At 35.6% G+C, this 15,497-nt stretch overlaps 1 protein-coding gene across 3 annotated transcripts in view; it reads left to right on the top strand.

The window, feature by feature from the left end:
• Window positions 1-15,497, top strand: part of LOC131432141 (synaptotagmin 1) — a 74,196-nt gene that overhangs the window by 22,902 nt on the left and 35,797 nt on the right. For 2 of the 3 annotated variants that reach the window (XM_058598250.1, XM_058598249.1), the window contains exons 3-6: window positions 1,804-2,087; window positions 2,421-2,519; window positions 2,588-2,782; window positions 3,307-3,483. In XM_058598250.1, coding sequence (XP_058454233.1) covers window positions 1,804-2,087; window positions 2,421-2,519; window positions 2,588-2,782; window positions 3,307-3,483 — 755 coding nt within the window. The remainder of the gene's footprint in view (window positions 1-1,803; window positions 2,088-2,420; window positions 2,520-2,587; window positions 2,783-3,306; window positions 3,484-15,497) is intronic. The other variant, XM_058598251.1, reaches the window with a different exon arrangement.

Genomic DNA, 15,497 nt, shown 5'->3' with positions numbered 1-15,497 from the left:
TTCGACAGTGTTTGGCACAAAGGTTTAATAGCAAAAATGTCTGATTTCCAGTTTCCTATTTATTTGATCAAAATGATTCAAAATTATTTAACTGATCGTTCTCTTCAGGTTAGCTATCAGAATTGTAAATCTGAATTGCTACCCGTACGAGCCGGTGTTCCGCAGGGTGCGAGCGTAGCTCCAATCTTGTATAATATTTTCACTTCTGATCTTCCAAATCTACCCGTTGGTTGTCAGAAATCGCTATTCTGTGACGACACAAGTCTGTTAGCCACAGGTAGAAATCTAAGAGTGATCTGCAGTCGCCTACAAAGAAGTTCAAATATTTTCAGTGATTATCTGTCAAAATGGAAAATTAAACCAAATGCAGCAAAAACGCAATTAATTATCTTTCCTCATAAGCCAAGAGCTTCTTTTCTTAAACCAAACAATAATCACATTCTCAAATTGAATGGCTTGGAATTGACATGGTCTGATCAAGCTAAATACTTAGGTTTAATGTATGACAAAAAACTCACTTTCAAGGATCACATTGAAGGAATCCAGGCAAAGTGTAATAAATATATTAAATGTTTATATCCTCTTATAAACAGAAATTCTAAGCTCTGTCTAAAAAACAAATTGTTAATTTATAAACAAATTTTCAGACCAGCCATGCTTTATGCAGTACCAATTTGGTCAAGTTGTTGTTTCACCAGGAAGAAAACGCTTCAAAGGATTCAGAATAAAATTCTGAAAATGATTTTAAAGCGTCCTCCCTGGTTTAGTACAAATGAGTTACACAGACTCACAAATATAGAACCATTAGATGTCACATGTCACATAATATTATAAGCAAATTCCGACAAAAATCGATGCAATCTTCAATTGAATCGATTCGCTCTCTGTATTAGTTAGTAAGTTAGTATATAAGTTCCTATTCCCCATTACACAATAAAAGTAGGTTTAGAATTTTCCCTACACAAAAATCTCAGAATTGCGGAAGCAAATGATGTCCTCATGGTAACAACCAAATCATATATATAATAGGGCTGAAAAGTCACCACTTGTGGCTGAACACCCAATTTAAATCTTAATAATTTATTTTTAACTCATATTCCAATAAATAGCCAATAACTAAACAAAACTATCACACTGAAGATGAATATAAATTGTATTCGAAATGTGCATATGTGATGTGACGTTTATTATACAAGATTTATAGTGTCGTGAGATACATAGTGAATTTGTATAGTGACGTGATATACTTATAACAGAATTAAATGGTAATATTTAAAAATTTATCCTTGTGAATAAATAGCTATTCAAAGAAAAAAAACTTATCAAGCCGGCGGCACTCAGTTGTTCAGAGCTGTATTCACTCTATTTCATATTAAAGCCGTTCCTTAATTTGATGGCGGCTTCTGCACGCCCGACAGAAACGTGCTTCATCGTTATTACAATAGTGTGCAAAATGTTAACCACCGGTGCCGTTTCCAATGTAATTGCATTAATATTTAAAAATACCGCTGGGAGTCGTAATCAACTTACTGTACAGATTGTGCGACTTGTGTGATTGTGATTGGTAGCCAGCGTTTCCCAATCAACTAAAAATACCAACCAAATTCCGATATATTGATAAAATCGAACTGAAAGTCAACCCAGACTCACTGAATAAGTTAAATTTGTTCGACCATGCGTTTCCATTAAATGTACAAATTTTCATGGAAACGCACGGTAATTAAGTATCATCGCAATAGAAAATAAACGAAACATCGGAATTTGAATACATTAGTAAATTATGTTTCTTTCTTTGATTTCCAGAAGAAAATGAAGAGTTCTCCAGTACCGCACTGCCGACGAAGGGGGAGGCGGAGAAAATCGGTGACAAGGCGGCCGAAATGACTGAACATCTGGCACAGGAGATGGGCATTCCGACGTGGGGCCTGGTGTCCATCATCATCTTTGTCCTCCTGATCATCCTGGGGATCTGCGGTTTCTGCATTCGTCGCTTTTTCCGCAAGAGGCGCTCCAAAGACGGCAAGAAGGGCATGAAAGGAGTCGATATGAAATCGGTACAATTATTAGGTTCAGCATACAAAGAAAAGGTATTCAGTAGAATCTCATTCATTAAATGTGTCAGTGTACAGGTGCATTGTAAATGTGCGTTCACTAATTTAATCAAGACAAAAAAAAAACAAACCAAAAAAAAATCTGTTGCATTTGTTGTAAGCCCTCTTTTAAAGCTGAACCAATCTAGATGCTATTATGATATACTACTAGAGTATACTACTGTTGTTTCGATGTTAGTAGATGTCTCACCTGTTCCATCGTTGAGCGGGAGATCAGTGCGGAACACTTTGACTACAAATATTATTTTTTCTTTTTTTTTGTGTCCTGTGGCATTGGGGTAAAAACCATAAACAAACACGCGTTTTTAGGTTCAACCTGATATGGAAGAACTGACAGAAAATGCAGAAGAGAACGACGAAGGGGAAAGCAAACAGAGTGAGCAGAAGCTGGGAAAGCTGCAGTACAAGGTACGTATCCTGATCAAATCAAATATTTGTACCTTTAAGATCGCTTGATCTCGAAACGTTCATTTCAGCTTGAATACGATTTCAACGCTAATGCCTTGACTGTAACTGTAATCCAGGCAGAAGAACTACCTGCTCTGGACATGGGAGGCACCTCTGATCCTTACGTAAAAGTTTATCTATTACCCGATAAAAAGAAAAAGTTTGAAACTAAAGTCCACAGGAAAACTCTCAGTCCGGTATTTAACGAATCGTTCACATTCAAGGTAATTCCAATTTTTTTTTTCACACAACTGGTCCAAATGTGTCATGTCATACTTTCACTCTAATCTAGGGTACTTGATATTGTCCTTTTACAACTCTCACTTTCACTTTCACAACTTGCACTCTTTGATAGTTTTAATATGTCCAACGAAAATGATTTAACAATATTATAAATCATGTTTTGGTTTTGTTTCGTTTGGATTTCGTAACCAACTGCACCTTTTTCATAAATAATTTTCTGAGTTGCTCTCACAACTATTTCCGCTAGGTACACAATTTCAGAGATTCAGATATTCTTACAGAACTACAGATAATCTTTTCAATATAACCCTTGCGACAGCTCCAAGTGTCTAGGCTAGAAACACTCCATCTGTCTCTGTATGTGTGGTAAACTACTGTAACTGTTACTCATAAGTGCAAAATCTATGCCTACTCCTACTCCAGGAGCTAGTCTAACAAGCATTACTCTCACTCTTATCTTTTCGTCTGGCCTACTTCGTTCGTTCGTTCGTCCTGAACTGCACAGAGCCTGCCGTATGCCGAGGCCATGAACAAGACCCTAGTGTTCGCCATCTTCGATTTCGATCGATTCTCCAAGCACGACCAGATCGGCGAAGTGAAGGTGCCCCTCTGTCAGATCGATTTGGCCCAAACCATCGAGGAATGGCGGGAACTGCAGAGCGTCGAAGGCGAAGGTGGTCAGGTACGTACACGGTTCCCACTTCCGGTCAGGTTCTTGATTTTGTTTCGTTTGAGACAACGGTCAATTTCTAATAAACAACAACAACAACAATGTAGCAAATGTGGACAATCGACAACTTCTCACACACTACTATCACTTATTACTACTACCGTTAACATAACAAAAAGAAAACTGAAAACGCGTAAAACATTTCGAACTGTGTTGTTGGCAGTATTTGACTAACAAAACAAACTAACAAAACAACAAACAAACTAACAAAACGAACTCAACGTGTTGTGAATATCAAGTTTACACAGCTCCGAGCCAAAAAAAAAAACGCACAAAGCACGAAACAAACAAATTTGTGCATTGTTTCGGTCCATCGTCCAACTGAGAAGAGAAAACTATAAGCAATCGATTCCAGTAACTCACACCCAGTTCAAATCCAGTTAATTTCTCTACTATTCGATTAAAACAGTAAATGATTTTTCTTGGTATTATACTATAGGCTACAATGATTACTAGACTCGAGGAAATTTGTTACTTTTTTCCAATATCTTACTACATTTTTTCATTCTTCATATATTTGCTTACATGTTAGTATATTTTCCTTTTAACTATTTGACGTAAAAGTATAGACTAAGAAGTATTAACAAACAAATCAATCTCTAATATTCATTCATTAAGTACACAGTATTTTGATTTTAATCAACAACAATAACAACAACAAGAAAAACTACGGCTTTAGATATGATTTGTTTCATTCTTTTAGTTGATTGAAAGTAAGCTAATACATTACCGGTTGTGTGACGATTGATAAAAATTATTAAATCATCTATTATATAAACCATTCAAACCACCAACTCATTTGTCATCTTCAATTCATAGCTCGTTGAAATGGTTGAGTGAACGTTACCGAACGGATGTTACTCTGGCAAGAGAATTGAAAAACTCTTGCACAGTAGGCGACGAACGACGGTTGCTTAGCAACAGCTCGTAGATTTTCTACCACGAATCGTTTCTCTAGAAGTAATTTTCTGAGGACTACTGAGAATTCATTTTGTTTTAAATATTTGAATTTAAACCAATTATTTTGATGAACTGTTTTTTCACCTAAAATAATCGCCACAGATGGAAAGCATTTTTCTGATGAAAAATGTTTTTTTTGTGTTTGCTGTGCACAGGATGGAACATGTGAAATTCGGTCTGTGTTTCTTCAGGGATTGTTATTTTTTCTTACCATGGCAGAGCAATTTTTATGCAAATGTCATCGATAGAGCTAGTCCCACAGGAACGAAATTGAATGCTGCGTTAGATCTCAGCAAGCTGAGATGTTTTGATTTGAAATTTCCTTTCACTGGTTGCCTTCACTGGAAGAATTCATTTTCAAAGTCAATATTCGTAAATTAGAAGAGAACAGTAAGAAACTTGCAGATGAAATCTTATCGTTTGTTTTAAAGTTTAACAAAATAATTGAACAGTGGAGTTTTGTAAGAATGAATTTCGCAATTAGAACATGTCAACATTTCATTCTTTTTGAGACGTCCAAACACGCCGTAAACGACACGAAACATGGCTTAATGTTCGCATAATAGGTCATTATAAATTCACGGGGGAAGAAAAGGGTTCGAAAGATCGGATCAGACACGTACCTAGAAGGGGGGCCCGAGGGACACTGACCCCTCCCGAAATCAAAAATGGAAACAATAACAGTTTAATAAATGTTACAGGCTGTTGATTCTGCAGATTACACCGTAAGATATTGGTTTTAGAGTTTCATGATGGCCAAAACTGTACTACCACTGACAGTGTCAAAACTACATTAAAAAAAACCGCTAAAACCGGAGCAAAAATAACAACAATGATAATAATACATAAAATTGTACTGGACGATCAGAAAGATTCTGCAAATAAAAAAAGATATCCCGCACCTATTTGAAACTAAAAAGACGAACGCAAGCCCACTTCGAATACATGTTTGGCTGGAATCATTGCTATACACCAGAGAAAAGAATGGTTACCCAAGGGACAAGGGACTAAAATTGGTACGAGTGCCTTAAAGGAGGCTCAACGGGTCGGAAAGATTCACCTTGTTCACCTAGTTTGGCTTCCTAGAACTATTATCTTTTCCCAAACTTCAAATCATCTTTGAGAAATTGATGTGAGTTTCGTTTTGGAATTTTAGATCGCTACTTCCGGAACCTGAAACCGAAGTCAGTATAGCCAAAGTAAGTTTGTATGGTCAGCAACTAATATAAACTACAAATTTAGAAGATGTTTTTCGTTCTCCACGAATCGGAGTAAGGGAGCTATCTCCGATCACCTTGCAAAATTTATCGCATCATTATGAAGCCTTGTGATGCAGTGAAATGTAATATAGTAACCTGATCTCGGGCACAGTCACCAATTTTATTTAAATGCTCAATAATGACACTTCCAAATGGGAAAGTCTGCTGAAAACGTGAGTATCATTATCGATCGAGAGCTCATAAACGTATATAAAAGTTTAAGATTTTGAGCACTCAATATTCTGTATTTCTGGAACCAGAAGCCGGATTCGGATAGAACCTTTCATTTGAATTCTGATAGGTTGAAACCTCGGCCTAACCATCTCAAGTTAATCTATGTGTGTTTTGTTTTAAGGCACAAATCTCCAAATATCAAGGGGAACGTGTCATTTGAGCCAATTTGTTCTGATAATAACCAGCTGATGAAACTATGAAAATGAAACGGTTTGGAATCAAGTAGAGAATATTCTTGCACTGTTACTTCTAATTACGATTTGATATTTTAAACACACATCACGCTGTATTTCCGGAGCAAGAAGTTGGATCTCGATGAAATTAAATATCGTATGAAATTAACAATAACAGTGTGTCTCAGAAAGTCACAAGGGGCTCACTTTTTCTGTGTATTATTTTTCTTAGTATGGCTGAAATGCGATCGATTATTGTACCAAGAAGAGTGAGCTCTTAGAGATAGAGGATTTTTTGAGTGACAATACTGGTTACATTACTTCAAAAATACAACGACGGATTTAAAAAGATTTGATTTGATTGAATTTTGTGATTGAATTGAATTTTATGGAATGTAGAAATTTTCAAACCATTAGTTTTATCTATCACTATTTGACATTGATCTATAACACAGTGATACCCAAACTGGTCCCTAGTGGGCATTAGATAATTTTCAGTGGGTAGTAAACTCAAAATTGTTAACAGGTGGGCAATGAGTCGCAAATAGTGGGCTTCGATACTTTAGAAATCTTTCTGAGAAAGGCCCTGAGTAAATGACATGTGGGTTATATATCATTGTGAAAAGCAATTCCATTCCAATTTATCAGTTGCAATGTTGATGTGGTTAGTGCACCATTCAATTCTTGTGAGATTTGTAAGAAAGTAAACGAAAGTAAGAAGATGAAAATTTTAAGCGCTGTTTCGACCAAGAATTGGTCAAATAAAAATGATTGTGAATAGTTTCAATGTTTCCTCTACAGGAATGTAATACCAAGGCTTTTATACATTCCAAATTCAATTCATACAAAATACAGAAAAAAAATCAGGTCTACGCACAGAATCCAGATGGTCAGAATGATTTTCAGAAATCGATCCAAAATCTTGTTCAATCCTGAGGTCAGATCCAGAATTCAGATTCATGTTCGGAATTCAGACCCAGAATCCTGCTTCCCGGTTCAGAATTTAGGTTCAGATCTAAAATTTCTGTCAGGAATAGATTATGTATCTAGGTCTGGGATCAGAACTTATGTCCAAAACACACGAAAACATATGTATTCCTGTTTGGTTTAGTTGAGTTTAGGTCTAAAATTCTAAATAATGTCTAATGAATTCTGAATAATTTGACAACAATTCTGGTTCAATTCAACCAATATTGTTTGAAACAACCAACATTTGTTTGGAACTATATACTATCATTCAGGGGTTAGCCAAATTTTGTGCTTGGGCATATAACCGTTTTTATTAATTTTACGTTTCGTCTTTGACTCATCAGTGCAGAGCAGTTCAAATTGAACTGCTTAGTGCGAACTCGGCAGTTCAATTAGAACTAAGCAGACGTAAAGTTTCTGCTACTTACAGAACACTTTTTGTATTGCAACGGAGTGCAATGTCTTTTCTGACGTGACCCCTAAATGACCATACCTGCATTGGCCAAAAATAGTCGAAAACACGTTTTCGTTCGGCACGTCAGAAAAGACATTGCATTCCTTTGCAAAACAAAAAGTGTTCTGTAAGTAGCAGAAACTTTAGTTCTGCTTAGCGGTTCAAATTGAACTGCCGAGTTTAGCACTAAGCAGTTCAATTTGAACTGCTCTGCACTGATGAGTCAAAGACGAAACGTAAAAATAATAAAAATTATATTCTAGTTTAATGTGAGCATATTTTTTTGAATCTGCGATATCTTGGTTTGAAACAACTATTTTTTTTGGAATGATGAGCAACTAATCGTTTTGTTGATGTAAACTACTGGGATTTTTCTGTGTGTGGTTCAATGTGATTTTTACTTCTTGAAACTTGAAAGATCGATAGTTGGCGAACGTTACAAGTGCGAACGGTATCATCATTCTAGTGTGGGGAACTTTCTGTGAAGCCGTTATGGTATACGTTTACTCACACCGGACCATGGGCAATGAATTGAAGGTATATTATTTAGTAGATCATTTGAAAACTCACTCATATACACATACACCTGCCCAACCCACCTCCCATTCTCGAACACGATAAAATCACAATTCATTCGTCACAGAAAAAAAAAAACTTGTACCGTTTAGTTTCCTCATCGTGGTCCGACATTACTTTGTTTTCCAAAACTAATTTAATTGACGTAAGTTATTTTTTTCTTTTTCCTCAAATTTTTCTCTGCTGTGCTTACGCCTGTGAATGGTTGTGTCTTCATCAAAAAAATATATCTAAAAATATTTTATATGCATGTAACTGCTTCAAAACAAACTTAAAAATCGATTAAACCATTACACGTAAGTATCGTTTTCATAAGGAAACATATTTTAAAGTCTACATTACCCAAGTTAAAGTGCCGCTGTATATTGTTTGACTGTATTGGCTTTTTTGTATAGCTTTTATGTAATTTTGTACAACCGTATTTACTGCAAATGACTATAGCGAATTGCTGTGGATTGTCTATTAATTGAAAAGGATTATTTTTAATTTGGTTTTATTTTGTTTTCATTGTAAACAAAAAAAATTAACAATCAATAACTACAAAAACCACAAACAACAACAAAAAAAAAAGAAATAACTCAACAGCCAAATTTAGTAATATCAAACATGTACCGCACACACTGAAAACTTTTTTCCCATTTCAATGGTGAAACGAATGTTTCACTGCATTTTTTTGAGCGGACTTCCCCCATCTCACTAGTTGCTAACAGGTTGTGAAGTGAAAAACATTCCTAAAATCAAGGTTAGCTTGTTACTACTACAATATACTTTTTTTTCTACTTAATTCTAAAAAAGTTTGTACTCTTCTTATGCATACAACTAAAAAATTGGAAAAAGATCATCCATTCTATGCGTTACAAAAGTTTTTTTTTCACTTCTTTCGAATTGTTTAAGGCATCCAAAAGTTACTTAACAGTTGTCCAAGATTCGTTATGTTCAGTTCTTGGTTATTCAGTATCAGTATGAATAGAAACCAGAAAGTATTGGCGCTCCTACACCAAAAAACGTTTTTTTCGTCAATTTACTTAGAGTAAACAATGTTTAGCTTGTTAACGTAGTTGAGTTGGTTAACATTTGCATCAGATTTTGTTCGTTTCCGGGGAAATAGAAAACAAATCACATGATTGAAATTCTTTAACAAATTTATCTCATTAATTGACACACAAACATGCACAGTTTTCCGTTCATGCTTCTTCTACCCGAATCAGAACCCACACCAGAATCGGTTTTGCTTTCCCCGTGGACTGCTTAGATCGAACAATTATTTTACACACACCGGCCAATCAAAAGGGTACAAACAATTTTTTCACAAGAAAAAAAAACTCATTGACTACAGTTTTTTTTACAATCACTTTCAGTTGGTCGAACTTTTTTTCTATGTAGTGTTTTGTAGCAGCAAGCATACTGAAATATTAGTTTTACGATTGTGCTTTTAGATGTAGCAAAAACACTAGAAACGATTATGATTTTGGGTAAACAGCTTTCGTTCCAGTACTTTTATTATCCGTATGATTTGGCTTCTGTCACCCGAATCAGCCTACTTTGTTTAGGCCCCTTTGTAATATAGATATGCATTTTTTATTGTGTACAAAAAATCACAAACTTGTGTTTGTTGTATTCAGTTTATGAGTTTTTCCGTATTCTAATTCGGACGAACAGTTTTCAGTGGCATTGTTCTAGTTTCGTCGACATTAACACCAATTTACCCGAGTTGTTTCTCAGTGTACAAAAAGGTTTTGCACAGTTTGTTCATTTGATATAATAGTTGAAAATAGTGTAGATAGTGATGTAAAACTGCTTTTTTCTCCACAAAACGCTTTATCCTCCTAATCTAGAGTTTGAAACGAGTTTGGTAGTTTTGTTTTTCTCTCTCGACAAATTCGTAGACTGTAGAAGTAAATATTGAGCCAGAATTCAAGTAATTAATAAAAAAACAAATCACTAGTAACATTTGTACATACATTATATTCGTTTAGTGCAGTATCAATAGACAGTAGCATCCATCTAACGAAAACAAAGACCCCCGAGAGAAATTATACCTAAGACCTAAAGTTTTAGCGAACATTTGTGTTGTACGAACCAATAAACCTGTCTAAAAGTACGACCCAAATCTGAATTAGCTAACTTGGAAAATTGGACACGAAAATAATACTATGTAGCGACTTGATATAACCCTTTCCCTCCTGGAGATAGCTGTATCCGTTTAAATTGTCTTGTTTTGTGACTTGAGTTCTGCTTCCGCGTGTTGGAAAGTACAATACAGAAACCATTAACGCATATATTAAATGTACTATTACACAATCACATATAATCCGTAGCTATACCAATTAAATTAGTTTCTATGTTAATTTTGGGACGAGTGAATTCTACGACAAATGCCCATCAAAGTTAATGCCTTGTCAAAGCCGCATGCTGCGCTAGTTTGAAAAACAGAAAACGAAGTAGACTGTGCCAGCTATAGACACTAGCGATGCAAAAATAATAAACTAATACCAAAAGAAAAAAAAACAACAAACTTTGGACGTAAATGTACATGCTAAGCCACAGCTTAAGTTCAGCATAAGTTCGGAAATGGAACATGCAATTGAGTAGCGAATATACGAAACCATGCCAAGAGACTGCAGACTCCAAAAAAAAAAACGCTGATTACTGTGAACTGTGTGTTGATTGATTATCATACACATAAAATCGCGTAAACCCATACTCCCACCAAACGTAGTAGTGCTGATGATCCCCAATCCAAAAAAGTAAAGGAAAATGATTAAATACAAGCCTAATTTTTAGAGTTACTTCTTATAATTTGCAAACATTAGATGAATGTAGACTTTATCCACGTGTACAATACTAGCATATTGTTTTGATTAGCAAATTTTGTAAAGTGCTATGTGTTTGTGATTTACCTAAAACAACAGCAAGCTTACTATGATCGGGAAAGTTTTCGGTGTTTTACAATAGGGGAAGGGGGAGGGGGGGTTTATTTTAGGTCACCTTTCAAAAGTTACATCATATCGATGAAAGTGTAGTCAATTATCACTCAGGATGTTGTGGCAAGTGCTTACGAAGCAATAGATGCAAACTAATGAACCGATTAGAAATTTGTCTCAACGATGGTCAATAAGCAAATCTTCTGAAAACACTCCCAGCTGAGAGAAAAAAGTCAATTGTAGAAAGAGTACTTTTGGTTGGTGTTGTAATTGTTAGCTAATCCCGTAGATTAATATCGAAATGATTATGAACATTTATGGAAATGTGATAACTAATAGTTCAAATAGTTCAAAGCCTTTTTCAAAGGCTGTGAAACAATTGTTCATTGTATTTACGATTAATGGGAGGTTGAAACCTGTGTTGATACAATCTCCCTCTGTTTCGAAATGAAATCATTTCATGCATAGTTAGAGGTTAAATTAAATGGTATAAAAAAGCTTTTGATGAAATAGTAGGCAAAATTTGTCACCAGATCCTACTGTTTGAAGTGACTTGATTCGATTGCAATGATTACTAAGATGTGTTGTACATTAAAGTTAACGTCAACTTGATTCTTGAAGCGCATTATGTTGTTTTCGCTTAATTTCAAAGCTAACCCAATTTCCACCCTAACTGCTGTCAAACCGTTTGTTTGAAGTCAGTTTCAAACCTAGTTTAAACGTCATTGAACTGAAAATCCGGGTTTTTTCGAATCTGACTCTCATATCGGTTTTGCTCACACCCCCGTTGCTAAGTGCAAAACCAACACAGTTTCGTGAAAAGTGTTTGTTTGATTAATCTACCCTGCGTTTTCTGGGCATTAGTCAATCAGATGGGCTTCAATCCAACAAATTGTTCATTGCTTGTTAAGGTTTGATACACTTAATATCTTGATGCTAGAGTTCAGCTCTATCACGGGATTGTTTTAGTAAATTAACACAATCGTGCAGTTAAAATAGAAATTGGTATACGCTTTAAAGAAATGTATCATCGAATGCGAAACGGTTTCAATGAAATGATAAACTACTACACCCAAACCTCCATTTACGTAACTTTTTTTTACGAAGTAAATCCCAAATATTGAGGAAAAGAGGTTTTTTCTTAACATGTGATCTAAAAACAAACGTGTCGTTTCAAAATCTAATATGAGGACTTCCTGTTTATTGATGTTTCTCTACCGCAACAAAATGGATCTCTGTTCGAATCCTTCACAATATTCTTACTTTCGGAATGAGAATTACGAGTAAATACTAGAAAGGATGTTTCGGTTTATTCTAGAGTAAAAGCTAACTTATAACTGGATAAGTTGAGTGGAACATCTTATAACATAACTTTTTTTATATCTATCTGTTTAACCCCAGCTTCAACCTAATTAAAGTTGTTCACCTGAAAAAAAAAACATAACTTGCTGAAGGGAAGATTCACTGTAACCCGTCTAAAGTATAGCAAAGCAAAGTCTTGGCATTACATTCCTTTTGTGGAATTTGGCCTTTCTGTTTCAACAGACAGACCGATTCTTAGCGTACAGAATCTTTGCATGACTAGGTACTATGGATCCTACTGACACTAAGAATTCTTCCATGTCGGGGCTCGAACATACGACGACTGGCTTATAAGACCAGCGTCCTATGCATTGAACCGCCAACCCTAAAGTATAGTGTAATGCTAAATTACATTGGCTGGACATTCGAACACTTTTTGATTCAATGATCCATGTGTTGAGTAGGGGAGACTGGGGCTAAACCGGACACTTCTTGTAAATTGAAAAAAAGCATCCAATACAACTAGGTTTTTACCCAAGCTAGCTATACCGTTGTGTAGCTCAAACCTTCAGCTACAATTTCTAATTTGAGGTTTGAAAAAATGCATTAGTTTCCGTGAAAAGCTGCGAATCAATATTTCAGAGACTGCGGAGCGAAACCGGACATTTCTTGAAAATTGAAAAAATAAAACACCCATTCACCTAGCTTTTCACTCAATTGGTCTATACTATCAGCTACAATTCCCAATTTGGAATCTAAATTGAACTATAAAGATAAACACTAAAACAAAGAACGAAGTACACAGTAGGGTGCCAAATTATAACTTGATGAGAGCGAAAGAAATGAAACCGTGCTACGTGAAACATAATCCTGCTCGGGAATATAGGTTTTGATTCGAAAGTTCACACCCTACAGTACCAAATAATTGATGTTGAAACTTGGAGTCTTTATTGTCGATTAATGTTTGATTTTGACTGATTGTTTTGTTACATAAAAGGAACGTTTGCTCAAATTTATAGGATCTCTAGTTTGAATGAGTGAAAGAAGTAGAAAAATTATATAGAATTAAGAATTTCAAGTCGTAAATTATGTGTCCAGTTGAGCCCCTCGGTCTAGCTCCGGTCTCCCCTAACTAAGGTTTTCACTATTTAAATCAAGACGACTGAGCGTGCATACGTAATATCGATATACCGTAAGTCGCGATCTTGGCTATTGAAGCGACTTAGAACATGCTTTTCCGGAATGTACTGATCATGTGTGGTCTAAAAACATAAAAACATTCATTACATTATAACAGACCCTGTCAGCTTGGAGCGAAATCAATCTTCAGTCCAGCAACGCCATCACACGGCATCACATTGAACAATTGTATTGCAGCGCAGTGCTGCTATTTCGGTGCGCACGAATTTGACATTTCTCTCCCCTACTTCTATGTACGAGATTCGATGCGGACTCGCCTGAGGGCGCCATGTTCGCAGAAAAGGATGTTGCCAACGATTTGTTCGGGAAATGTGAGAGCTGGACATCTTGTTAATATGATGTCTTTGATTATATTCAACAATATACATAAGGAAACCTTTTTTTTCTGTTGAAAATACCAAACATCGTAAACTTTTTCTACGTCATGATTCGATTTATGAACATCCGATTATTAAGTGAAAGGATCTTTTTTGGGTGCCCAATTGCTGGATTAGGTAAGAAAGTTAACGTTTTTTTTTTCAGTTGTCACGATCCTACTGAAGTGTTGCAATTAGCCAAATCTAGCCAATAATGTAAAGGGTCTTTTTGAGCATTGATTAATGGCAGAACGTGATTTTCAGACCCTCTTTTCTCTGTAGAGTTCATGGAGGTAATAAAATTATACGTAACGAATAATTCCATTTTTTCTTTAGCTGTCAGTCACCAGATCGGCTTAGTTTCTCGCCCTTACTCTACCATGAAAAAAAAAATTGGAAAATAATCAAACCTTAAGATTTGCAGCACATTCTCGAAATTCTGATAACTTATCAAAATCTCTCAAAAAAACAAAACGATCATATTTCCAGCGAAGTTTTAACATTATTTTGGCTTGAGATTACCCGGGTTAAAGCGAATAGTTTCTTGATACGATGTAACGGTTTTTTTTTGTTCAATTTCAAGTAGGGTAAAACCGGGTGATATTATCCAATTCTCATTCAGTAATAGCCGTTCAACCGAGAAGGTTGTGTATAGAAGCGTACAGTTTAATAACGCTGGTTGGTTTACACGCGTTAAATACGACAACGGTTGAACTACAGGTAGAGACCTGTTGGCAGCAGCCGTTAAAACGTAAAATCGTGCTGCATAAGAGAACCCTAGTGCTGGGCCAAGCTGGTGAAGGAAACAACAAAGGGCGTTTCCCGTGAACATTCAACTACTCATCAACTTGTAAGAGTTACGAACATGATAAAAACAAATAAATCTTCTGGGTTATCCACTGGAGTTGCTCTTCTAGACATAGAAAAAGCATTCGACAGTGTTTGGCACAAAGGTTTAATAGCAAAAATGTCTGATTTCCAGTTTCCTATTTATTTGATCAAAATGATTCAAAATTATTTAACTGATCGTACTCTTCAGGTTAGCTATCAGAATCGTAAATCTGAATTGCTACCCTACGAGCCGGTGTTCCGCAGGGTTCGAGTGTAGCTCCAATCTTGTATAATATTTTCACTTCTGATCTTCCAAATCTACCCGTTGGTTGTCAGAAATCGCTATTCTGTGACGACACAAGTCTGTTAGCCACAGGTAGAAATCTAAGAGTGATCTGCAGTCGCCTACAAAGAAGTTTAAATATTTTCAGTGATTATCTGTCAAAATGGAAAATTAAACCAAATGCAGCAAAAACGCAATTAATTATCTTTCCTCACAAGCCAAGAGCTTCTTTCCTTAAACCAAACAATAATCACATTCTCAAATTGAATGGCTTGGAATTGACATGGTCTGATCAAGCTAAATACTTAGGTTTAACGTATGACAAAAAACTCACTTTCAAGGATCACATTGAAGGAATCCAGGCAAAGTGTAATAAATATATTAAATGTTTATATCCTCTTATAAACAGAAATTCTAAGCTCTGTCTAAAAAACAAATTGTTAAT

Source organism: Malaya genurostris, chromosome 2, assembly GCF_030247185.1.
Source record: "Malaya genurostris strain Urasoe2022 chromosome 2, Malgen_1.1, whole genome shotgun sequence".
NCBI classification, from domain to species: Eukaryota; Metazoa; Arthropoda; class Insecta; order Diptera; family Culicidae; genus Malaya; species Malaya genurostris.
Note: the sequence above shows the minus strand (reverse complement) of the source record. Positions and strands in the feature narration are given on the sequence as shown.